Source organism: Aythya marila (genome assembly GCF_965140915.1).
Source record: "Aythya marila genome assembly, chromosome: 5".
In the NCBI taxonomy this organism is placed as follows: Eukaryota; Metazoa; Chordata; class Aves; order Anseriformes; family Anatidae; genus Aythya; species Aythya marila.
In genome coordinates, this window is record NC_139046.1 from 28,075,840 (window position 1) to 28,103,386 (window position 27,547).

The 27,547-nt window shown below is 37.1% G+C and overlaps 1 protein-coding gene across 6 annotated transcripts in view; it reads left to right on the forward strand.

Moving 5' to 3' along the window:
• Positions 1–26,488, forward strand: part of NRXN3 (neurexin 3) — a 934,456-nt gene extending 907,968 nt beyond the window's left edge. For 3 of the 6 annotated variants that reach the window (XM_082761542.1, XM_082761546.1, XM_082761547.1), the window contains one exon: positions 24,891–26,488. In XM_082761542.1, the coding sequence (XP_082617668.1) occupies positions 24,891–25,816 (926 nt within the window). In that variant the 3' untranslated portion in view covers positions 25,817–26,488. The remainder of the gene's footprint in view (positions 1–24,890) is intronic. The other 3 variants (XM_082761545.1, XM_082761544.1, XM_082761543.1) reach the window with 1 other exon arrangement.
• The last annotated feature ends 1,059 nt before the right edge of the window (positions 26,489–27,547 follow it).

Here is a 27,547-nt window from a genome sequence, read left to right on the forward strand (position 1 = left end):
CAAATCATGTGTGCATACTCTCTCTCTCTCTGTATATACATATATATTTATAAATCTGTCAATGCTATATTTCTGTTCTTGCTAAAAGGAGCATTTGGGGGAACAGAAATAGAAGAGCAGAATAAGCTTGTTTAGGAGATTTACAAGCAAATGGGGAACAAATAGATTGTATCTTGCTTAATCCTCTTTCTCATATTCCCATTAAGTTCTGTTAATTCAAGTCTTCCACTTCTGTATATCTCTGAAAGCAACCAGTGCATCCTAGTGAGAAGGGGGAGGCATCCTGTGAGCACGGGCAAGTGTGGCTCTCAGGTTTGAGAGCTCAGCATCGTCTGTGGTAGAGGACCCCAGGCACACATCTGAATTCGCAGCGAGAGGAGCAGAAGGGTCAGCCCCCGGACAAGTTTTGAATCACTTATCTCTGCCAGGGAATTAGGGGCACTCAGAGAGCTGTGGGGAGGATTAAGGAGGGCTTGACAGCTGGATAGAAAGTTAAGTGACTTGGCGGTGTAGCAGGAATATCTGTGTATCCAAAGGAAAAAACGAACTTTTTTGGTACAGTGGGTTGGACATACTACCAGATTTGCCCTTATTCCAGTGGCTGAAGGTGGGATTTAATAGCTAGCCTTCCCATGAACAAAGCACTGGGACATGCTCCACACAGCAGAGTGAGCAAGCTCTGAGCATGAAATGATGTAGGACTTTTGAGCTTTGTTTTCTGATAAGACAACTGAGAGCTTTTGGGGGTTTGCCTGACGCCCTTTACTTCATGTGATTAAACGTGTCATATAAACCCAAACAGAATACAGAGACTGGAAGAGCTGTTGAAAGCATTTTGTGCTAATTCTTCTTTGGTAAAATGTAAGGATTTGGTATTGGCAAAGTAATGCAGGAACACCAACTAAATTCTTCTGAACCCTCTTTGTCAAATTCATTTGCAGAAAATGTTGTATGACCCCTAAAATGCAATTTTCAACTTTTTATCTTAAAATTCCTTTCATTTTGAAATTTAATTAAAAAAAATCAAAGTTCGCATTCAAACAAAGTATCTCATTGCAAAATAAACTTTTTTGGTCTTCTTATCCTAAAAACAATCCACAAAATGTACATATGTATATTGCTGAACAACGTTCTTTCTATGGTTTTCAGAATTGTGAATAAATTGTAAAATAAACAAGTGAAGTAAAATGACTACCCAGAAGCAAGTGGAAACAATGCAAGTTTTTTTTTGGTTTGTTTGGATTTGTTTTTAACTCAGTAACTATTTTTATTTCCAGATCTTTAATGCCCTTCTTTGTTAGAGTTTTGTCACAATATGCTACATTCACATGAATTAGGACACACTCACTTCGCTGCTGAGGTTGCTAAGTAGTATCCTGTATCCTATATGTATGTATTAAGTTTTATAGTCATAAGCATTGTGTGGGGATTTCAGTATGCTTGTCTCTTTAGCATAACCTTCACCATTCATTAATTTAGGAGTTTTTTCACTAATTCTTTTCAGTTTTTCAAGTTACTTTCTCCCTTGCTTGGCTCTCCAGAACATGATCCTGTACTTTTCCATATAGTGACATCTGTCACTAGTTCTACATCAATTTTGTTAGATGGATACAACCATTAATTAAATTTATCAAACGAGTTGGGGTAGTATATTTCAGCATCTTCAGTTGTTTCATTCATAGCTTGTCATTATATTTTGAACAGCACCGGTAAAAGTCCATCCCTGAAGCTGTGTGATCTTTCCAGCATATGCTGGATTCCGTATCTGTTGCTTTTCCCTTGGAAAGGAAAGGCAAACAAAAATGATTTTGGAGGGAGAGGAAAATACCTCTCCTTCACTAACATAGTATTTTTAGAAACAGCTGGTAAAACAATCTGCAAATGTTATGCCCGGAGCACCTCTATTCTAATAGCAGAATCATTTAAAGATGAAAGCAGCCATTTGTGTGTCTAGCTCACTCTGCTAGTAATGCTCACTCCACACCCCACCAGTTGGGGGAACCTGCTCAGGTAGCTTGCCTTCTTGCTTTCTCTGCCAAGGTGCTTAAACACTGCTCTGTAGGTTCGGGCAATGCTCTCTGTGACAAACACAAAGAAATGATAGCATAGGAAAAACATTTCTCTGTCATCTATACCTCAAATTAGTGAACTCATTGTTTTTCTGGGGACGTTTTCTTTGCCTCCCAGATGACCTTTCCTTCCCGGTGGCAAGTTATGAGTTTTCTGTTGGCCCATCTTGTAGGTGGTGAGTGTCCAGACACAAGCTGCCAGTTCAGATAGCTTAAGTCCTGGGAGCTGCCAGGCTAGCGGTTCCTAGTGTGAGAAAACTGTCTTCACATGGAAATGTTTACAGTGTCCTGAGGAACTTGAGCTGTTTTCTTTCTTTTTCCATAGCAAATTTGCTTAGTTTCCACTAAAGGTCAGTAATTAAGAAGCTGAGCACCAAATGAAGCAACAGTCATTAGTACTCCTAAAACAGACATTTTGTGAAGGCCCAGATCTATGATGGAGTATCAGTGGGTATTGATACCTATCGCTTTTGCCTTAAAATCTCTATAAAAACAATTTTGTTTCCTGTATTTTAGGGGTTTTAATTTCTGATGCCAGCTACAAGTTCAACGTGTTTGTTTAAAAAGAATTTTAGCAGTTGGATCCTGGGAATGGTTGCACGTGTGAATGTCCAGTTTTACAGCTGTATTACAATATTTTATCCAGCATCTGAGAGGAGCTTTGTGAATGTTAGTACAGCTGAGCACTTACTTCAAAGATCTAAATTTTAGATTTATACACTGACAAGAGATAGTTAATCCTTTTGTGGACTGGGCTCTTAAGGACCATGTGAAAGGCAAGACTTGGTATAAGACCTTGGAGTCTTAATTCTTCTTTCACATTCAAACCCCACTTAATCTGTCCTTCACTTTTAAACAAAGGTTGCATTTTGATCCTACATATTTCTTAAACCTTTTGTCAGATACACACTCCAGGACGTCATTTTTCTGGGGATCCAGTCATGTTAGGGCAATGACAGTTTTTACTGTGGTATGTCATATTACATTAATTTTCTTATACAACTGATATTTCAGCAAATGAAAAACAAGACAAATGAGCTATCTAGTGTGAAGTTAAAGATTTCAGACATGAGCTTAGAGCAATGATCATTGTTCCTTGTTGAACAGCAGTTCTTTATCAGTTTTCTCTTTTGTTTTGTGTTGTGCTGTTCTTTTCTGGTAATGAAATGCATAGAGCTCTACACATCATTTCAGGGGTAGCAGTGACAAAGCTGTGTAGAGAGGCACTGTTATCTCTCTGCTCCATTACAGTGAAGCCTCTGCTTATAAAGCCTGAGTTCTGAAAATAGTTGGAAAGCTTAATAAGCGTAGGGAGCTGGTGTGGAGGAAAGAGATTCTCTGCAACAGAGGATTAAGGGATGACAAATTCAGTTTCCTTTTTATATAAAAATGTATATTTTTATAAAATCCAGAACATATGAGCTCTGCGTCTCTGACTGGAGCAGTGGGAAAGGTACTGGAAATAGGAATTGAGGGAAATACATATGTTTGCATATATGTGTGTATATAATATATGTGTGTGATCATGTATATATAGATATGTATGTAAGCATAGATATAAAAAAGTATTATTCAGTCACAGAATATGGTGACAGATTTCAAACAGTTGTAGCGAATATCTCAGCTGTGAAAATGGAGTGCTGGTAATACCCTCTATTGGTCCCTAGGAGATGGACTGCACGTCATATTTCAGGTCTGTGAGTCTACTGTAAGAAATTATGCCCTTGCTCTACCCTAATGCCAAAATAAGTTGGAAATAATGCATAGAAGCATTATTATCAGTGTAAAATTGTGGCAGGTGAGTCTCTTAAGTTTAAATGTAGGGTAGTTTACCAGACCTAAATGTCAGATCAGAAGCAGTGAATTATGAAATTCATTACATGCATGAAAAAAATCTGTATGCAGAAGGAATTCCTGAGAGACTAATTTAGGTAATTGGCATAAAATGGTAACAGCAGAACTTTTTCACTGCATTCCTCACTTGTTTATAAATCTCTTCCAAACCTTTTGTCCAAAGCATTTATGAATGTGATGTTTATTTTGTTGTGGAAAAGGAAGTAGTCAGCAGTTGGATCTCCCTAGCAGTTTGGAATCTGGATGCAAATTAAATATTTTCATGGTCAAAATTTTCAAAAAAAATCCAGTTTGTATGCATACGCATGCATAATTACTAATTTCATTAACCACATGGCTGGAAAAGCTGGCAGCCTGATTCTGTGAAATGTTTAGTGGCTTCAGTTTTTACTGGGGTTAATGAAAGTAGAAAGCATCAGTATAAAGAAAAATATCATCCATGTTTCTTACTGTATTTCATTAAAATGCTCTACTTTATTCTACATGGTTTGAATACATAGACATGCCTGTTGGTTTTCTGAGACCAGGCAGCTTCTGAGTTGTATTTAATTTTTGAGCCCAGTTGGTGCATCTGTTCTCTGCACATTGATATTCTAGAAGAGATAAGAGATGAAGCCTGCTCTTGCTTAGAAAGTATGTACTGTCTTTGAAGTAAGCCATTGCAACTTCCATTTTTTTCATCGTCTGATAATATTTCGGATCGTCTCAGTCTTATCTGACAGAACACCAAGCCCTGTATGGCTGGTGCAGTGTTTGACCAGAAATGGACTGTAGGTACTTCAGTAACATTGTTTATCTCAAACTGAAAATGTTTAGCAGGTATTGGAAAGTGCTATTATAAGATGGATGAATACTCTTGTCCCCGTTTTATAAATACTGAAATCAGAGAAGTTAGAAGGATGTTTCCTTAGGTGTCTCAGTAACAAGCTTTAGTTGAGATACGTGGAGAAAGTTGGTCAGACGCATGGAGAAAAGGATTTGTAGAACACGTAGAATTTGCATAGGAGGGAGGAGGAAAAAGTATTACTGGTGTTAAAAGAAGAACTGCACTAGCAATGGGGAAGGAATGTTTCTGAATAAAATGATTTTTTCCTTACAAAAATCCATATTTGTTAAAACAAAATGAACAATTTCACATATGGCTTTATGTCAAAGCTCTAGATGAGCAGTCAAGCCTTTCCTCATTCCCACCTATATGTGCGTTTGCTTCTAGAGTCTGGTCCACTGGCTTTAATGGTTTTGTATCCTGTTAGCCCCTGCAGAGCCCATGCAGCACTGGGACAAAGGCTGGGTTCCAGTCTGTTTCTCACTACTTCAGTGGAGCCGTTTACCCACATCCTAATTACAAGTTCAGTCAGTAATATTTCTGTGTCACCACTGAAGGCAATAGGGTAGCTCCAAGGTTGTTGAGGGCATACTTTGACCTGCAGTCTTTATTTATGAGTGGTAATGATAGGAGACCTGAACTTGACTCAGATCCCAGATTAAGTTGGCAGAGAGTTGGTATGAAGAATATTTTTTAAGCTGGAAATAGATCAAATATTTTTTAAGTTGAAAATGCATCCACTGAGACATAATAAGCATGGAACCCCATGGCAGGATTTTCAAAGTGGAATGTGTTTTTCTAAGGGAAAAGTAAAGCTGGGCAAAGAGCAGAAATGAAGTACTTTTCCAGTTAACCCTGTGCACTGTCTCTCTTCCTATGAAGATAGAGCACATGCAGCTTTCTTTTTTTTTTTTTTTGAAAAGAATTCTTCTCTTTCTTTGTAGTTATATATTTGAATTGATGCTTGGTTCTCTTTTTCTACATTTTTATACTATTGTTACCACTTCTAAATTAGCTGGTAGTAAAATAAGATAATAATATGAAATTGGGATGGAGCTACAGTGTGGCAATGGCACTTTCAAGTTCCTTGTATAAATTCATTAGCCAATAAACAGCCAAAGACAAAGGTCTGAAAACATGGGGTATCCGCATGTGCAAGAATGAGACACCTGAAATAATTAAGTGTTGAGAAGGAGAGTGTCTTATGCATGTGCCTGTTTAACATGCAGTTGAAATTGAGCAGCTGATAATTTGACTTCTGACATGCCTCCATTTTGATGAATAACTCAGTGCCATGGAAGGTTATGAAAAGAAGACAGCTTGCATTACACACTTAAATTTGCCATTAAAGACTGGCATGCATTGTTTAGGCACTGGTAATGACAGGCAATTCTACCAGTTTTTCTCCAGTATGTTGTTGGTCCACGTGCCTGCTCATGCTTAGTGTCCTTTTGCAGAAGGCAAGGAAGGAGCCATACATGTCCAAGTGTTTATAATGAGTCTTTTGAATTGTGGAACTTTTCTTCTAACTTCAAAACAGTGCTGTTCACTACTACTCTAATATGTCAGTAAACCTCAGGGCACTAAGGCTAGAATTTCAACAGCTTTTTAATTCATTCATAAAGTTCACATTTGCAGGTTTTGCCAATAGCAGAATTACACAAATAAAGTGTTTGTTCTTTTAACACAATATTTCCAGTTCCATCACTGTTTTGATTGTGCTTAAGAACATCATGTGTATAAGAATATGAAAAGGAATAATAAATTTACTGGGAAAAAAAAATCTGTATGAGAAAATTTTGTGGCTTGCACAGATAAAGGAAATTAGAGTCTATGAGAAAGTAATAGACTTCCCTATTAAAATCTAACAGCATAATGTCTTACTTCATAGCAGAGGAAGACCTAATGTGATAAGTTTTTTTTTTTTTAGCTTCTTTTAATTAACATTTCATCCTATTAGGCTTGGTTTGCAGTTAACTTTCATTTCACAGGTATTCATGATTGTTATGCTCCTGTGAATTACCAAACCATGAAGCAAAGACATGATGGTTAATAGCTATGCAAAGTCTTCTTTTAGCTGATTTTCTAACAATGACCTTAAAATTTAAATGTAAATATTTCAGGTAATACAGTAAGCAGTCTCATGGAAAACATATTTAAGTGTATGACTATATATCTCTTCAAATAGTGATTCAACAGCAATCTGACCTGCACCACTGGCCTATGAATATTAACTGCTCTATTAAAAAAAAATGTATATTTGCAATCTAGTGCTTCACCAATGCCTCAAAGAAAACAATTAAACATTTGTGATAGTGTGATATACTTTATCTTATTGTGGCGTGAAGATAAGGGAGAGTGAATATCAAGGCCACCTAGCTTTCCGGTGCAGAGCAGAATTAATCAGTAGCAGAAGTCAGTCATCCTGAATTTTGTTCATAAAGCCCTTAGGGTCTGAATGGGCCTGAAGAATTTTGTTGTCCAGTTCCTCAATTTTATTCACGGCTATATTATCTTTACTGTCCTAAAGTACTCTGAAGTATGATCATTATCATCAATATTAAATAAGGTTAACTTTTGCAATGACATGTTTCTCCTTTAATCCAATTCGTTGTGCAAGCAAAGTAAATACCCTTCTCAGCCACTTTCTTGCTATAATGCAACCTCTGATAAACAGCTTAAAGCTTTGGCTCCTGAATCGCTGTAGAGTTTATTCCAGTCATTCACTGTGTTGAAAAAGAGGATTCAAACTTGCCTGCAGCAGCCTTTCACCACTGTAATCCTGAACTTTCAAAAAGACATCTGCAAAAACGACCCTCTCTCTTTATGCTCCTGCACTTCCCAGCAGTATTAAACTTGCCCATAAAAACAAACAAACAAACAAACAAAAAATCCTGCCAAAAATCCATCCCAAAATGCCTGGATCACAGTAATATCCCCTCTTGTCTTTTCCAAGTGATAGACAGAACTAGCTCACATGTTGAAAGCTACTTTACAAAGGGCTCCCCTGCAGTGTTTCAGAGCTAGATAGTTCATACATTACTTGGCTCTATTGTATTTCTGATGCAGTGACAAGTGCTGCCTAGTGGAACTGACTTCAAAGCACAGATTGATAATCATTGCCATTCTGTCTCCAAACACTTCTGCTTGAGGTCCCAAGAGGATTGTGGTGCATTCAAACATTAGCACAATCAAAAGGGAAGAGAATCACACATTCTCTGAACTGATGTGAGAGAACAACACCTAACATACTGCTCAAAAGGTTGGTGTTCCCTTCTCTTGCTTTTCAGACAAAGAATTGTGGTTGTATTTATTTCAGCTTACTCTAAATCATCATTTCTACCTGGGATTTTCTACCACTTCCCAGCGGTATTTTAGTAGAACCTCTTACCAGTCAGTTTGGTAGTGATCTTCTCATCAGTAACAGTCTCATAGCATATAACAGTAACATATCATTTTTCCTCCACAGGTATCCAGGTATTACACAAAGACTTGGTGTACTGAGCATCACCTCATTTTACTGATAGGGAATTTGGTCTAGCCTTTTCAGCATGGCTGTGGGGCTGAATCCTCATATTAATTATGAGAAATATTTTGACTTGTACTTGACTGAAGAGGACTTTGAAGGACTTATCCTCAATTCTGGAGTCCCAATGATTTCTTGTAGGGAAAAAACATCAAAATTTTCTGTTAGCCCCTGTCTAATTCATTTTAACTGCAGCAACAGGCACTTAAGCATTTTTCTCAGCATTATTTAGAGCTTTGTCCTGCGTAGTTAATTCCCTGGTAGTATTTTGCACTTTCAAGATTTAACTTCCATTACGGAAACTACCATTTTTTTGCTTGTTTTCTTTCAGTTTTGATATGGGAATAACATTACTCCAAGTCAATCCACAGAAGAAAGAACATACTTGGACATCCAGTAGCCAAAGTAGAGTAACTTTATAAGCAGGGCAATACCACTGGATAATCCATCATTGGAAAGCTGTGGTTTGAGTCTCTGATTTATCACAGGTTTTCTGCATGATTTTGAATGAGTCATAAAGGATAGGAATGGATATAAAAGGGATCAAATTCAATAGAAGACAATATGCATACATATATACATAATGTGCCTTTTTCAGTAACATTCATTAGTGAAAGAAGTTTAGGTTTGAAGGCACATGTAAATGAACCTTGTTCAAAGCCTTCTGGGGAGAGCTTCTCCTCAGCCATCACAATGTAAATTCTCTTCACTCCAGATTTAACTGGGGACTGATGTTCAGAGCACTGAATGGACATCTAGTTTAATGTTTCTTCTCAGTTAGTGCAATATTTGACTTGATACCATTTCCAGGGAAATCGTGTTGTTTTTAGATGGAATTAATCACAGTTTCTGATTGCCCAGTTTATTCTCATTCATTAACGTACCTGTTTTCTTCTACAGCTTACAAAATATTTCCTTAGTTTGGGGTGTACATTGTTAAAGGTACTTGTTAAAGGTCTGTAGTAATAGTTTCCCATGTATACTCAAGAATAAGCTGCAGCTGCCTCACTAAAGACACTTTGAAAGTGAAATCTCTAGATCTTGAATGTCTTTTGGAGAGAGAAGTGGTGTCTGGGATGATCCTGGATTACTCAACTAACCAAGAAGTGGACAACATTTTTGTCTGGTTTTGTTTAGCATTGTTTTGTTTACAGCTCCAAGATAAAAGCACAAGAACAATCTCTGCATGCAAGCTGCAAATGCAGGTTCTTCCCAGCACTGATTTATGTCTGTAAGAGGAACAAGAAATACTAAAATAAGAGGGAATCTTGAAGACAGAAGTAGGAGCACTACACCACAATCAGAAGAGTTTTTAAATTGATTGTGAGAAAAACCTTTTAACAGTGAATCCTCTGTGGTTTGGATCCTCCTCTCAGAAAGCAAGGGAGGAAACTCCTTCCTTTGAGTCACTTACGGCTGGACACTGTACACAACCTGAGAATGTAACACAGTTACACTAGCTGCGGGATGAACAAAAATGGGGAATGTAGCCTAGCATCCAAGTAAGTAAAAATGATGCACTGGAAATGGCTCCTGCTTATCTCTGAAGTTTACCAGAAATGACTTAATGTTAAACGACCAAATATGAAAATATATTTATGAGTAATTATGTATAACTGGAGGGGGTCATAGGAATAAATGCTAGGCATTGGTAAACTTGTATGTACAACTCCCACAGAGGATAATGTAGAGTCAACAGTAAGGTTAGCTACAAAACAACATTCATGAAGTATCTAGACCTTTATGTGGTTGCAATTTAGTGGCACCTAGGAGAATATTTTTATGACAGCCAAGCAGATAGTATTTTTATTAAATATCTCAGTATGGCACACACCCCATACATAGACATGCATTTCAGGTCTCTTTTAGGATTTGGGCATTCAAATTACTTCCTAAATTCTTCAATCTTTCCACGTAATTATCTCCTGTAACTTTTCTAAGACACAAGTTTCATATGCAAACGTACCTACCAAGCCCTTAGCCAGCATACTTGAGTGTTGCCTTGATTTGTTTCCTGGATACGTTTCAAAAATTAATATTAAATGGTGTGACACTGTAAGATTTCTTGGGCTATATGTACCAAAAAGGAATATGGTATTCGTACAGTATTAATTAGCATTGTGGCAAACTGATATTTTTATCTAGGTGTTTTGTGGCTGTGTATGCTGAAGAAAGGAAGGAACGCTGAAATACCTGTGCTCTTTTCTGTTTGTAGATAAGCAAAAACATATGGACATTTTAGTATGCCATTAATACACAGTAAACTTTTGCTGTATGGGTTTAGACCAAAAACAGTAAACTATTCCTGCTCGCACTCAAATTATTTGACAGAGTTCTGTTACTGAGTTTGTCAGTACAAGGATCTGGTAGCGGTTGCAAAATCCCTCAGGATTTAGAAAGATTTCTTCCCATGGGACTGACTCTCAGGATTAAATAAGTTTAGCTTTTCATAAAAAGAAAAAAAAAAAAAAAAGGGAAAAAAAAAAACATAGCTGGGCTGATTACAAATGTCAGTCTTAAGTCTTTCAAAAAAACATATCAGCTGCTTCTGAGAGGAGAAGGAGATGGTTGAGTAGAGATGCACAGAAAGAATGCTTTCAGGTCAGTGATATTGGATGGGCTGCTTAGCTCTGGAAGCATCAAAATACTCTTTGGTTCAGAAAGTGAAAAGGTAATAAGCTTATGGCAAACACCTGAAAAAGTCTTTTCCCACAAAACTGTGTCAGTTTAGCCTTATTATTTCCTTAGCTTTCGATACCTGTAAATGTGTTTTCATATTTGATAGTTTTCTAGCTACTCATTGCTATAAAGAAACCTCATTAATTCTTACATGTGAAACCAAACAAGGTGTTATGTGGCACTGTGTGAGTGGTGCCCATGTAGGCATTATTAATACAGATTGCTTTTCTTATTTCTGTAGCTCCCTATGCATCTATAGGCTTAGAATGAGAGAGGATTTTGCTGGTACAAACAACTGGTAAAAGGAAAGTGATACAACTTTCCCTTCCTAGGTAACGCTCCTTTCTCTGTTTTTTTTTTTTGTTTGTTTGTTTGTTTTGTTTTTTTTTGTTTGTTTGTTTGTTTGTTTACTGGACAGCTAAGCTGGCACTCTTCTGTTACAATTTACATTGGTGTAAATAGCAGATAAAAATCCCACAAATGGATTTTTAGTCTGATTTGGGAGGAGGAGTTGCCTTAAAAATTAATATTTTACTCCTGTTAATCTACAAATTGTTTGTTATTTGTGGTCCATTACACATTTGTTTGGCTCTATGTCTGAAAAATATTACTCTGAGAAAGGTTAAAAGCATTCAAGAAGTAACAGGTTGCTGTGGGAGTTTGGGAGTTACTACCAGCAGGAAGCACCACCTAGAAACACCACTTCCCAGATTCCTGCCAGAATCCCCCAGAGTTTGTCTTCTCACTGGGACCCTGTCTTGGAGAACAATCTTCCCCCTCTTCTGCCTACTTTCTCCCATTTTCCCCTTAAATGAGATCACTTTTTTTTTTTTTTTTTTTTTGACAATGCCTGAGTTGGGGACGATCAGAAAAGCCATGTTTCATCTAGAGCTACTAGGGTTTCTATTTGGATCTTCGGTCAACATATAAGTATTGTTAAAAATTGGGTACACACTTAGTAGCTGTTGTGGTCTTTACTATGACCTTCATCCCAGAAAATGCCTAAACAGGATGACTGTCAGAAGGTAAAGAAGCACTGTATGCGGGAAGCACTGCTGTATACATTCCTTGTTCTTATATTCTTCACTAAATCACTTTTCGGTCTGTTAGAGATAGAATATTAGGCTAATTAGATCCTTAATTTGATCAAGTTTAATAGCTCTAGCAATTCTAGTGTTTATATTAGGAAGTGGTAAATTCACTAATTTTTAAACAGCTACAGAGCATTCTTAAACAGTCTCCATTTGTGTTTGTATTCTTTTATGGAGAAATCATTGGAAATTGGGAAGATTCTTCCCTTCCTTGACGTACAGAAATGAGGTGTGGATTTTTTGCAGAGCTTTTTTCCCCTTATCTATTTATCATATATTTCTGCTACCAAAATATTCTAGCCAGAGAAGAAACTGCTGCCAACACCTCTTGAAGCTAAAAGCAGGTGCATAGCTAACAAGGCCCTATTTCTGTAAACGTTTTACAGAAAAGTGAACACTTTCAGTTCGGTGGAAATTCTCTATTTGTTTTAAGTAATGTTTTGATAGTATCAGCTGCTTAGAAGTATGTCATTAGCATCCTTGCTCAAAGCATATGGCTTTAAATGACCCAAAGAGGGTGCTGCCTTGTGTACAAAGTAAATTCACAAAGGTAACAGGAGTTTGGAAGGCTGGATTAAACAGTGGTGAAATGCATATTACTGTTTGCCACTGTCTTGGGTCCCATTCTAATTAGGTCAAAGTACAATAAATAAATAAATATTCTGGCCTCATCCTATTTTTGCAATTGCTGCACATAAAAAATACAGAAAGAAAGGAAAATACCCCGAATAAGGAAAAACTTATGATCGTATTATTTCCTGCTTATAGGAATCCTGGATATTTATAGTGTATTGACAGTGTTGCTGGACAGCTAGGTAAGAAGCAGCTGTTAGCTGTTAGTTGTTAATGAGGTATTTTGATAGGTTTGTGTTGCAGTGCACAGTACTCAAATAATGTAGTTTTCATTGTGTTAGGGAAGAGATGGAGCCTGAAGACTAGAGTGGTAGAAGATACTGAAGTTCTAGGTGTTAGCCTGAACCCAGAGACAGTAATGCAGATCCTAATTTACCATCTATAATCATGCTCTGTAACATGGAGAAGTATTGACTGCCTTCAGCAGAATCCTTTCAAAATGCAACTTAAAAACAAAAAGTGAAAAAATACAACTGTATAATTAAGCATGATGAACAAGGGACTTTTTGAAAAAATACCTTCTTTTTTTTAAATGTAGAATTTTTCATTTGGAACATTTGGCCATATGGCCCAATCTTTCAAGACAGTCTGTAACCCTTCATAGCATAGCTGCCTCTCTTCCTAGTCCTGTCTGCCTGAAGGTTTGAAAGTACAAAAAGGGTGCAATGGCTATACTTTTTTAATCTTTGTTTTTTTGAGGGAATAATTTGTAAATGTTAAGTAATAACATATTGTCTGTGTAGCTTCATGTGGGAACATTTGGCTTCCAGTTCTCAAATTAGAACATCAACTTTTGGCTAGTAAGAGCTAGATTTTGAAAAGACTTGGGAAGTTTTTTCTGTAATTAGTAGTAATTGCTGGGCCCAGATTTTCCAAAACACGCTTTTTCTGTTCAAGCACCTATGCGTTGACCAAGTGGGGAAAGAATTGCTTAGCACTCTTAAATCATCTTTAGAGCCTAACAAACATCAAGATTTCCTTCTCAAAATCTTGTCATCTCTTTAAGTGTGTCTGGCCCCAGTTGTGGTTCTTTAGTCCTTTTGATCTTTTAGGCAGTAGAAGGCTTTTCCAGGCCCTCACGCAATGAGTTAGGCATCTGTTGTCAAATAGGGCATAAGTATTTACTTAAGTGGCCTGACATAGACTTCACAGTTGGCAACCAGACCCCATGCCTTCCGGTCTGTTTTGCATCAAAGAGAAGGCACTCAGTGCTAATGTGCTGAAGGGGGACATTTCACTGCTCTGAAAATCCAGCTGCAAGTCACGACAGATACTGATTAAAATTCAAAGCTTAAATGCCTCATTGTGAAACTTCCTAAGCACAATTAAACCAGAAGCTGAGAATCCTGGTAGGGAGTGGTGTCCAGGGACACTAACCTTGAAATGTGACCAAATAAAAATTTCCAGTGAGGTCTGCAAAGGCCTCACTTCTGTCATTGTTTTCTATTCATAGTCAGTCCTTTCTGATCCACAAATGAATGCCCAAAAATATCCTATGTAGGCCAATATTTTGCTTCCTGTAACCTACACGTTCTGTCCCTGAGACTACCCTGACCAGGTTTCCTCTTCCTTGGTTGATCGACTTCCCTTTCTAACATGCTTTCTGGAGGGATGTAGTAGATAGTTCCAGTGCAGTCCTCCAGCACAGGCATAGTACATTCCAGCTATGGAAGCACTGTGCTAGTATTCAGCACAACCTCATCACTTCTGAAGTAGGAGCTGAGGGTCTTCTCATATAACTCCTCTGGGAACTAGACACTTTTCAGTAATGTATCTAAGAACAAACTGGGCTATTTTTTTTTAGTCATTTATTCTTATTCAGCGTTCCCCAGAATTAATACTGAACTCTCAGTGGTTTAGAGGTCCTATTTCCTCTCATGTTAATAAGTACTAAAACATCCTACCTGTTGTTTTTATCAAATTTATACAGAAGAGCTACTGACAATATTTTCAAGGTGGATAGTCCCATTTATACCAGAAATTCAAGATTGTCACCCACTTCCACTGACTGGTGGTAGCATGACCTTTAAGAATGGTTATGAAGCAAAAATGTTGGCATTCCTGATGGAAACCTAGGGTACATGCAGTGCTTACAGTATATTTTTCATACCTCATGGAGAGATTCAGCATAAACAGGGTTCAAAGCTTTATATATAATGTTTTCCCGTTCCTAAAATGTTAAGAAAAACAGGCTGGGACCTTGAGTTCCTTTTTAGAAGGACTCTGATGTCAGGTCTTCATTCAAGAAGAATATGGACATCACGTGAAACCCGGAGAATTCAGAGGAATCTGAGGACCCATCTAAAACAAAGAGTATTTGGCATGCAGTTTAAGTAACTGATAGGACTGAGTGGCAATATCTTCTTGAACTGTAAATTCTTTTGCAGCATAGGAGGAACTAGTCTCTCAGTTTTAATGGTAACATTGGAAGGTCTGCCTATGCAAAATTATACGGTCTTATTACCAAATTCTACTAACTGTATTGTTCACAACTTTGAGTTGTCACTTACACCAGTGACAGGTTTGTTCTTTCAGACAGTTCATACCAAACTGATGCTTACCTCAGTAAGTAGCTCAGCTGACCTTAATTCTGCTATCCTATTGTGGCAGTGGTGGGCTCCCAGAAGTGGTCATGTACAGCATGTCTGAATAACTGCTCACCAACATGAACAAATGTTCACTACAGCAATAGCAGTTTCCTGTATAGTAGAGTATGTTTATGAGAATTAATATAATTAATTAATTCTTCACCCTTTACTCAAGCTGATCAGCACTTACAGGTAATGAGCCCAGTCTGGGTGCAAAAATACCCACTCATTTTGGGAATACACTAGAGAATTAGGTCCAGCTTAAGGGCAAGTGGTTGGGGTTCTACGTGTTCTGTGCATTTAATACAAATACAAGATCATAGTCAGGATGCAAACTATGTCCCAATATAGTTTATGACTTCTCCTTACCCTTTTCCCTTCTGACCTCTCCTAGAAATGCAGAGAACCCGCTGGAATGTGCTTTGCCCTTTCTGGAGAGGCATGGAATGATCCCCCCCTCCCTGCCAGCCCCTCTCCTCCACCCACCCCACTCCTTGCTTGCTGTTCTGTTTTTCTACTTTCCCTAAATGCAACTTACTTTAAGCATGCATTATTATTAACATCCTACAGTAAAATTAAGCTATTATATAACCCATTTGTCGATCTCAGCCAATTTCTTCTATCTTTTTCTATGTCTATTTATGACGTACATCCAGACTGCACGTCCTTTTTTTTTTTTCCTCTCCATGTTTATTTTAAAAAGAAGTGAAGAAAAAAAAAGATGTATTAAAAAAAAAAGCAACACCGGAGGGTGGTGGGGTTTTTTGTCAACAATTGAAAACAAATTTAAATAAGAGAGGGAGGGAAGGGAAGAGAATTCTTAAGGGAAAAAAATATCCAAATGATGAAAGTGTCCCTAGACTGCTTTGTCTGTTCCTTTTCAATGTGTGCATCCGGTTTGTTCATATTTGAAAGTGTGTGGAATACATTTTCTTTAAAAATAAAATTAAAAAAAAACACAATTGTCCTTATCTTCCCTTCTTGTTGGGAACAAAGTGCTTTTTCATTTTTGCTTTTTTTTTTAGTATATCTCTACATAGCTATATTTTGATGTATTTCTTTTCAATGGTTGAATTTCTATCTTAGATTTGGTTTGTTCCAATCTAATAATGAAAAAGAAACAAACAAAACAAAAGAGTTATGAATTGTTTTCTGCTATTTTTCCCTCTACTTCCCTCTTTAAATAAAGAACTACTTCACTGGCAGAATCCCACAGCTGTATTTTTGAGATTCTCCAGAGAATCTGAATATAAAAGCAATCTAATTTGAAAGTGGGGAAGGGGTGTGCCAACACCATCATTACATTTGAAACAGGGATTTGATGTGCTCAAGATATGATTGTCTCAAATTATTGAGAGTACTGATATTAATTTGATGGACTTCAGAAGAGATGATTCTTAGAAGAAGGAAGCTGTGGGTAGCTACAGATGAAGTTGTTCTAATTCCAATGCATAAAACTAGTTTCCTTGTTTTCTTTTTGTTTTATTCTCTGGTTATTATTATTATTATTAGTTTATGTATTTTACTGCTATTTTTACTAGGGAAAAGTTTAAAATGCTTTTATAATTTGAGAACCTTTAATGAAAATGTAAATAATAATACTATAATTATTAATTTTTTGTAACTTGCATGTTGAAGAAGTTGCAGCTTAGGGTTTGTGAGATTGTCAATGTTAGAGTTCTGTTCTTTCTTTTTGTTGATGGGCATGAATATGCTCATTTGTTTTTGTATATTGCCCATCCCTTCCTTACAGCCAGAAGCTCTAATGCTGCTAGATCACTCCGTACCGCCCTTACATGGACATGGCAACTGACTTACACATTCACTCCCATCATCTTCATCTCCTGTGTAGTACACTCATAGATTTTTACACTCCCACTCCATCCACCCTAGGCATTTTTTCTTCCCATAAGTTCCCCTCTACCACCCCTTTCTTTAGCATTGTTAAATTTTTATGTGCAGTCATTCATTCCTTAAAACACACACACACAAAAATTATAGAAAAAAAAAAGAAAATGTTTTAAAAAATATATATCAAATTGACCAAAAAGGCAAAAAATAGAAAACTTTGCTTTTCAAAAAAAAAAAAAAAAAATCTATATGTAGATATGCAAACAAGCAGAGTAAATTCTATAAAATGTACAGGATTTTTCAACTGTAATATGCTAACAACTTTACATAAGATAAAAAAAAAATACAACCAAAAACAGCAGAAAAAAAAAGTTTGAATTTGTTAAGGTGCAAGATTTTTTTCTTTTCATGTTATGTGGTGTGGATGTATGTGTTGTTGCCTCCCTGTATCGCCCTTTGTTGTAAAACAATTATATTTAAAAAGAAATAATAAACATTTTGCTAAAAAAAGTTTTTAAGAAACAACAACAAAACAAAGCAAGTTACAAGAATGTGGCAATGCTACTTGTCCAAGAGCATTCTTACACAACTTTCTTTTGTAAATTTTTCCTTTCATGCCAAAAAACATGCGGGCAATTTGTTGATGTAAGTTGACTGTTATGAAATCAATGTGGTATGCTTTCTAAATATTTTTATGTATTTTTGATTACTTTTTTAAAGTATTTTTTATTATTATTTTCATAATTTTTTTCAGTTCTTTTAGGTTTTAATTTTCTTTAGCTGATAAAGTGAATGACTTATGTTTTTCCTTTCTCTGATCTTGTTGTTGTGGCATTTTTATTTTCTAGTATATGGTTTTGTTTTGGGAAAAGTATATAAATTCACTTTTTTTTTTTTTTTGAATCAGTTTGTATTTGCTTTTATGTTATGTGCTTTTTGTGTATTGTCAATTACTGGATTGTGTTCTGCATAGGAGGGGGTGAAGAAGTCTGTGGTAGTTTGCTCATATTTTTTATTGGTCTATCTCTGTCTAGCTTTCTGTCCCCTTTCCCAAAATGAGCCACCAGTAGTGCTACTTTCTTTGATGCTACTTTGTATGTAGCCTGGTGTTGTAGCCTTCTTCAAGTAAAAAATGACAAGACCTCTGTAGCATTTCAGTAGCTCTCAGGGTCTTCTTATTGCAGATCTACGTCATTCCTACTTTGTTCTAATGAAAGTGTTTTATTTCTATTAATTTTCTTGATTGCTGATTATCTGCCTGATATCCTGTCTAAATGATACTCTCAAGTGCACTCTTACGAAGTAAACATACCCATCTTTTTATGACTAGTATCAGGCTTGCCAGTATCTTCCAGAAATCCTACATGTGGCAGACACTTTCCTATTGAAACTCACGTTCTGACCTTCTAAAAATTCAAACAAGGTTTGTGTTGATTTCTTAAAAAAAAAAAAAAAAAAAAAAAAAACAGTGAGTTTTTGATAAAATAAGAAATTGTATTCCCTTACAAGCATTGCATGTTTCCAGCTTTCCTGTATGGCAGTGCTGTACTAACTACTTAGTAGGTATCTCAGGTTCAACTGTCAAGTCCCCTGAACAACTGATGCTGAAAACAGAACAAATCACACTGAATAGGAAGCTGTCACCAATTAATCATAAGAGTTTAAAATAATGATGGGAGATGGAAAAGGGTATGTTTCAGGTGGCTCAAAGCAGCTCAGTGTCTGGTACCAAAATACTTGTTTTTGCTCTAGAACCCTGCCTGCAAACACAATGCCAGGTCCTTTCTGGAAAGTATTGACACCTGTTTCACTGAAACTGCATGAAGATGACCAAGAACGTGCAGCAATGAACCACAGCCCAGCATTAACATGGGATTCGTGACTTCTCAAAGTCTGTACCTTCCTGTTGCTCATGAGCCCTGAGTAATGCGATAACTAACATCTTTTAATGTAGTTTTGTGGGCTTAAGAAATGCTGTTCAACCAACTCCACCACAAGAAGTACTGTTTTATCTAATCACTTTGAGCACACTATATTCTCCAAAATGAAAATGAGATATTTGAGATGAAATGCTGCAGTATTCCATTGTGGGAAGGATATTTTTCTCTCTGCTACTCACTGTCAATTGCAATTAAATTAGACTGCAAAGACTAGAAAATATTAAGAATGTTCATCTACTAGGCTTCATGTTAGCATCATTTTTTCCTGTGAATGTTTTCCCCTTCTCATCCTCAGAGGACTCAAAGGAGAATTAAGTAAAACACCATTAGACAGAACTTTATGAACTCAGTCATTTAATAAGGAATTATTGGCACTGTTACTGCATTGATACAGAGGGGGAAAAGGTAAGGAATTATTTTCTGTGGCAACTATTTCATACTAAAAATGGAATCAAACTTCAGAGGAACAGCATAAGAATATAATGCAAATGACAAACTTTAGTTGCAGGGTTTGGATGCCCTTTAAAATCTCTTCAAGAAAAGCTGGAAAAGATAGATGATAAGGGTGTGTCTCTTATGGTCACCATAAGGCGAATCTTCCAGGCTTCATCTTTGTGCTCCTATTGTCCTCTATCAGTTTGCTGCCTGAGACTCCAGTGAAGTAGACGTGGCTGTGAAGATGAAAGCTGGCAGCTTTTTTTTTTTGCTTTTTTTTTTTTTTTTGGTGCCCTCTGCATTCATGACTCACCCACAGCAGCCTCAGAGTTCATAAGGCTTCTATTAAATTTTTAATACTCTGTGTTTTCCAGTGGCAGAGAACTTACTGGAGATCAGCCCCAGAGGTATGAATTATGTATCTATAAATATACTCATACAGCTAAAAGCAGGGCAGCTTCAAGGCTAAAGTAGACCTTTTATATCCCCACTGATCTTGGTATTTTAAATAAATGCACAACTCTATTAAAACAGTATATGGACTAGATTAAAGGGATAACTTTTAAGGAATATACATACTGTGTTTGTTTCATAAAATGAGAAGGCCAAGCAGAGCATGGGGCTGCTTGGTACAAAGTTTCCCACGTCACAGACCTCAGTTCTCACAGTGCTGCTGCTAGTTTGCTTTTCAGTATTTTATTTTATTTTGCAATTGTACTGCTGATGGGCAAACTAGTTTTGTATCTGTATCACTGTAGAGGAAACCATTTTATCAGTTTCCCTTCTGTTTAATTCTTGTCAACAGAAGCTTTTTAAAAAACATATTTCTTTTTGGGAACCATGCTTTTTGGGAACCCTGCTTGGGAGAGAAAGCACAAATCTGGGAAGTCTTTGTGAAATCTTTGCATTTCTAAAGTAATACTGATAGCATACCACTTAACACTGGTAACTGGTGCTCAGCAGCCAGCAGAAAAAAATGAAGGAAAGAAACCTGTAACTACCAGGAAACAGTCCATACCATACACAGACAGAATCAAAGTCTCCTACAAATATCTGTTTTGAAACTAGGGCACAACTGGGTGGCAGTCTTCTCATTTTGTTTTAAGCACAAAGCAGTTCAGAAATTGAAACTGTTAGCTTTATTCAAGACTGCAAGGCATGAATTTAGTCATTGAAAAGCTTGGAGATACTATGAGAAAAACAAAACTTCAGATAGTAATATGAAAATAGGAAACCTGCCTGAAATGTATTTCCCTTCCCAGTTGAAAAGCCATGGATTTTCAGAGGCTCCTCCTTAGCTTTTTCCAGAGATCTAAGTCTTTAAAGCACTTGTCTTTCACAGTGAACCTTTCAGGATCCAACACTCGTGTACAAAGAGACTTGGCAATGGCATTGCACTTTGTCTTTTAAAGCTTTCAGAGCTTACCTTTAAAGCAATGTGGAGCCCTGGGCAAGAGGCACCACTTCTCCATCAAAGGACCACAGGCTACATGCAGCTTCCTGCTGTCTCAGCTGTCATTTTGTGAAAGATGGTCCCCACTACATGCACACTTATCATCTGCCTGTCATCAGACTCCCTCTTGTGTTTCTTATAAGTAGAAATGTAGTAGCAGTAACATAGTTGTTTCGAGGGATGGTACAAAAATTTGCACTTGCTCCCCTCTATAGATATTATGTTCATGTTTCTCACACATTCCTGGGAGCTTTTCAGAATTTACATTTCCTGTCATCCTTAAGTAACACTTTTCTTTCAGACTGAGTGGCATTTTTATCATGTCATTTTAAAGGATGTTTTAACTCCTCTATAAATCACATATCTCAAGAAGTATTCATTGTGCATGCATACTATTAGACATATAACTTCTATCTTGCTGTGTGTTTTGAATAGATGCCTAATATGCCAATAAAACTGAGGTCACATTTGACATTTAGAGTGCTTTTTTTCTGAGTTAGCTTCTCCCACATGGCTTTTTTTTCAGTCTTACAGCTTCTTTCAGACAGAAAAATCAAACATTCAAAGCATCACTACCATCCTTAAAGCCAGCTTCCTGTTACTCTCCTAAAGTATTTTTTTTTATTTTTTTTTAAGTAAAAGTAACAAATGAATTCTTTAATGGAGAAGTGATTCATAAGGAAGGACCTTTAACAGTCTGTTTCTTTAGTGTACAGGCAAGCATAGAATGGCTCATTTGACACTTTGGACTAAAACTAGAGATGAGATTAATTGTAGGGGAAGTCAAAGTTAATCCAGCCTTCCTGGTATGAAAATCATTTCTCTTCTTGCATCCAAAGTGAGATTAAAACTCCACAAAACTCATTCCTGAATCTGTTCTATTGTCCTCCATCCACCAGACTTGCCGGAATCAAAAAATTCTGATCTGCTCTCCATCACTTTTGTGAAGCCTTATTTAACATAGCAACTCAAGCAAAGTTCTTTGACATTTCAGGAAGACCACAATGGTTTTATAGTTGCAGTAGTCTTGATCGTTGACTCAGGACCTCAACAGCAACAAAAAATGTAGAACCATTACCTGTTTTTAAGGCAAGGCTTGCTGGGGTGAAAGAATGTGGGTGTTTTTTTCAAATTAAATGTGATATGTTTCAGGTTCCTCCAATGTAATTAATTACAAATAGGACCAAAAAAAATCCTCTTTGGAAGAAAACTGCCCAAAATTTTGCCCCAGTGGGTAGCATACTGCATACTGATGCCATGTGCTAGGATAATAGATTTTAATAACAGAGGCGCTTCAAAGCTTTAGACAAACGATTAAAAGCTGCCAGACTGACTTTTTTTCCAATTGATGTCACAGATGGTCCATGGAATTCACAGATGAATACTGTTGTTTAACAGCAAAACTCTGATCTTAAAAAAAAAAAAAAAAAAAAAAAAAAACATAAAGGGACACTATCCATCCCCCTCTTTTTGAAACTTAAATTCCCCATGCATGCAACTTGATTTAATGTGCACTTAAATTCTTTTCTTTTTTTTTCTTCATTTTTTTGCAGACTCACAGATGGTATTTCCTTCTGAGGTGTACTCCAAGTTTGTCCTGAGACCACCTTACTTAGATTATAGATGCCCTGTTCTAAACATGGATAGGGCTTCTATACATATCTAAATCATATTACATGCTCCAGTTTCTGCATTGCACAGAAACAGCTCAGATACACGAACACAAAATGCCGTGCAGCCACTTGGCAGACTACACTTTTAGCTTTTTCCATATTTTTTGATACACATATGATACTTATTTCTTCTTCATATCTTCAGTAAGAGACTTGGCATGAACATGCTAAGGAAGCCCAGAAAACTAAACAGCATATTCCAACTGGCCCTTTGTATCTTAATTTAAAAATCACTTAACATAAAAATACGTTAAGAGAAGTAAAGTGCCACATTCCTCATCTTGGCCTCATTTCTACCCTAGTACCTACAAGTTAAATATAACGGTTCTAATTGATTAAACTGTTAGCGCTTAGTTTCTCATTAAGGATAAGAATAAGCCATACTGCTAGTTCTGCTATCTAGATTTAATCAAACTGTTAAATACCTTTTCAGTATATTGCTGTTTTCAATATGTGATTTGTTCAAACGCATTGCTCTCCAAATATATTTAAAACATTTTGATTTTATTCTTTACAAAAATTCCACGGACATTTCAGGCAGTATTCAACGGGAAGAAAACAAGTTCATGTAATACATAGTGCAGGTAGAAGAGAGCAAAAACTTGACCCTAATGCCAAAACATGCCTTGACCCTCTTGCCATAACAAAGCCAAGACTGTTCATTAGTTATTGCTAATACATAAGTAAAAGGCATTTATTTTTTTAGAATCTAAAACCCCTTTTGCATCTCTTTCCTTAAGCAGCAGTGAATATAAATTAAGATTTTCCTATGCATTAGGAATACTTCATAGTGAGTTGCACTCCTTCCAACAGATCTGGATGACTATTCATGGTGTCAGATAAAATCTTCAGTTTATATTTAAATCAACTAGCTTAAGTGGCTAACCAAATAAAAATGAGCAAGGGAAAATTTATACACAAACTTTCAAAAGCAATATGGCATGCCCAAAAATGTGTCAGCAGCCTGTATGCTAGCAGAAGACTATATTATCTGAACTCAGTAAATTAAAGAAATTAATTAAGCCTCCACATTGGACTATAACACTGGAGTGTTAATTACTCATAGGCTGAAAAGCAGAAACACAGTCATATTACAATGTATTGACAAATCAAAACTACTACACTAGGAGTAGCACCATTGCAGCACAGCAACCAAATCTTAGAAATGACACCTCGGTTTTCTTGCTTCAGCTGTACTCTGTTAAGGTATAGAAGTTGTAGCTGTGGCTTTGTTGTACTTTGGTAGTAGACTATAAGCCTGCCTCATTTTTAGTCCCCTGTAGGCACTTACTTAGCCACCATGCTAGGAAAAAGTAGCACTGATCACAGCTATCTGTGTATCAAGAAGTAACAGCAGCTGTGAGGTAACTTCTGCAATGCAGGTAGTAAGTACTAATTTGGGTATTCAGAGAGTTAGATCCTTAATCGAAATTACATCTATCTTAATTTCTAATCAAATCATACTAAAAGAATATCAAGAAGAAGAGAATGTCAAAACGAAATGGCATTAGCAGCCCAAGAAGATGACAGGCAAGGGACATGTCTAACGTAGAACAGAATGATAAAGAAAGATTAAAAAGAAATGAACCATCTTTGAGCAGAGCTCTGTACCTTCATGGACCCCAGTAAGTACTTGGTTCTTATTCCATCCCTCACTTTCATGAACCTTCACACAATTTAAAAAACAGAAAACAATCGAAGAAATGCATGAATGGGAAAGGCCTTGTGGAAAGGCTTTAGAAACTGCTACAGAAGGAAAGCAGGCTTGAATAGCAGAGAAGAAATAACAGTGTTGTCTTCAGTGAAAAGAATCGGCGGGGAAAAACTGAAAAGATGAGCGGTAAAATCCCTCTGAGAGAATATTGCTGTATAGAAATCTGAAATGGTTCATATTAACAGTCTTGTAACCAATTGCCTATGAAAGATCACTGCCAAAAATTTGTGCCCACAGAGTCACTTGAGAGTATCTTCAAAAGCAAAAAATTGGGTCCCCCCAAAATTCAGAGCAGTTTGCTATATGAACCTAGCATAGGCTAAAAGAGAAAGGAAGTGGAACATGCAGTTTATCAATGTCAGATGCAGGATGGGAGGGAAGAATAAAAGGATCCCCCAGAAAATTATGTTCGTAGTGTAGCTGGGCAGCAAGTCTAATCCCTGACACTTTTTTGTAATGCCCAAATCCTCATACTGCCCTTGAGTTAAGTGAATTGAAAATGGTGCACTGTATCAGTAAAATGTACTAATCTTCTCTTTTTTCTCTTTTCCATCCCAGGAGGTGAATTAGTTGTCCCTCTACTTGTAGAAGACCCTTTAGATATCCCTCCTATTGCTACTCGTGCACCTTTCATTACACTTCCCCCTACCTTTCGCCCCCTCCTCACCATTATTGAGACCACCAAAGATTCCCTGTCCATGACCTCTGAGGCGGGGTTACCTTGCTTGTCGGACCAAGGCAGCGATGGTTGTGATGATGATGGCTTGGTGATATCTGGGTATGGCTCAGGGGAAACCTTTGACTCTAACCTACCCCCTACTGATGATGAAGATTTTTACACCACCTTCTCCTTGGTAACAGATAAGAGTCTTTCCACTTCAATCTTCGAAGGTGGCTACAAAGCACACGCACCCAAGTGGGAATCCAAGGACTTTAGACCTAACAAAGTCTCCGAAACTGGTAGGACTACTACCACGTCTTTGTCCCCTGAGCTGATCCGCTCCACAGCTTCGTCCTCGACTGGGATGGTGCCCAAATTGCCAGCCGGCAAAATGAATAACCGTGAGCTCAAACCCCAGCCTGACATAGTCTTGCTTCCGTTGCCCACTGCCTATGAGCTAGACAGCACAAAGCTGAAGAGCCCGCTAATCACTTCCCCCATGTTCCGTAATGTGCCCACAGCAAACCCCACGGAGCCGGGAATCAGACGGGTTCCGGGGGCCTCAGAGGTGGTCCGCGAGTCGAGCAGCACAACGGGGATGGTCGTCGGCATTGTGGCTGCTGCTGCCCTCTGCATCCTCATCCTCCTGTATGCCATGTACAAGTACAGGAACAGGGACGAGGGGTCCTATCAGGTGGACGAGACGCGGAACTACATCAGCAACTCAGCCCAGAGCAACGGCACGCTCGTGAAGGAGAAGCAGCAGAGTTCAAAGAGCGGCCACAAGAAACAGAAAAATAAGGACAAAGAGTATTATGTGTAAAAAAGAATACTTATTTATATATAAATATATAAATACTTAATGAGATTTAACTGAAATATCAGAACCATTTCAGCAAACGAGATTGGGAGATATCATTTGTGGGAAAAAGTATTGGGAAAAAAAATTTCAGCAGTGACTGTTAATGTCTCAGTCATCACTTGGAGTCAGCAAACTCTGCCCTAATGTATTATAAAGCACACTTAGCGTTCTGGAGATGGCGCATACAGCTCTGCCCTGTTAGTGAACTCGGACGTCTCCAAATCTCCTCCTCCGCTGAACTTTCTGCAAAGTTAGAAGACTTCATGGCTTACTTGTTTCATATCTCCAAGTGAGTCTTTAACAATGTTCGTGATCCCTGACTGTATCAATAATTTTTCAGTTTACTTATTAAAAAAAAAAAAAAAAAAAAAAGGAAGGAAAAAGAAAAAAATGCAAACATTATTAAACAACAAAAAATATTGAACAAACTGATCTGGCCGTGTCCAGCATACATATAATTTTTCGAGATTGGAGGAGGGGAATAAATGATTTTGGAGATTGTTGGATTTTGGTTTGGTTTGGTTTCTTGGGTTGCTTTTTTTGTTTTGTTTTTGTTTTTTTTTTTGATTTGGTTTACTTCTGGGTGTGGGAGGAAAGGGTGAAGAGGACTATTTGGGAGGGGGGAGGGAGCATGAACCACGACATGAGTTGAGAAAAAATCTCGGAAAAAAATTCCATAATTAATAAAAAGAGACTATTGCCATATATGAACTCAAAAGCTACCCATGGTGTTTACTCTGCATATCTGGTTGTGTTGTCTCTAGAATCCGTCGTCTTGCAGTAAGTTGCTAACAACGCAGTGAAGTGTGTGGTGGGTGGTGATGAAGAAAATTGTCATGGAAAGCTGGTTCCCTTGGATCTGGCTCCAGTATTTGCAATTGAACTGAAGAATAGATGTTTTTGGGTCTGTTCTGATCAGAATCATTGGCTTTATTTGGGAATATCATTTAGTATGCATTAGCACAGCCAAACTATGGTTAAAGGGATTTGAAAATTCAAAAAAAGAATGCTTAAAAATGGTTAGCCATTCTCAGCTGAGTATACCATGCAAAAATAAAGGAGCCTTTCTCCGGGTTCTGGTTCTGTGACTGATTGCAGTGCATGCAAAAACAATAATAAATCAGTTTAATAAAGATATCAGAAAGACACCACTGGAGTTCAACTTGTGACAAGACACATAAAATGTCAGAAAAGCTAAACACTTGTAAAAGAATGCAAAAATGCATAGTGTTTTTTTTGACATGAAACTGTTTTTCATATGTAATATTTTAATTTTGTAGCTTGACATTTCAGATCATCTCTGTCTTTCCATTTGCCCTATTCTCCCTTTTCCTTCTCTTTTATATAAAAGAAAATAAAGCTGCTGTGACACACAAAATAATACAGAAAAAGGAATTTAATAATATTATATATATATATACACACAGATATATTTATCATGGTATGTTTGATGGGACGACTGGAACAGAAGTTCTGTTATGGTCTTAATGTGGAATGAAAATGTTCTTGAAGAACAAAGTAAAAAGAAACAGACAACAGAAGCAAACAAAATGTGAAGAGTGTGTGTTTTAGCTTTGTCACAGTTATCTGTGTCAAAAAAAATCTGAAATTTTGTTTACATATTTTACTACTATTTTTTTTGCAAGTATAATTTCTATATGGATACCCTGAAGGTGTATATACTGTTTTATG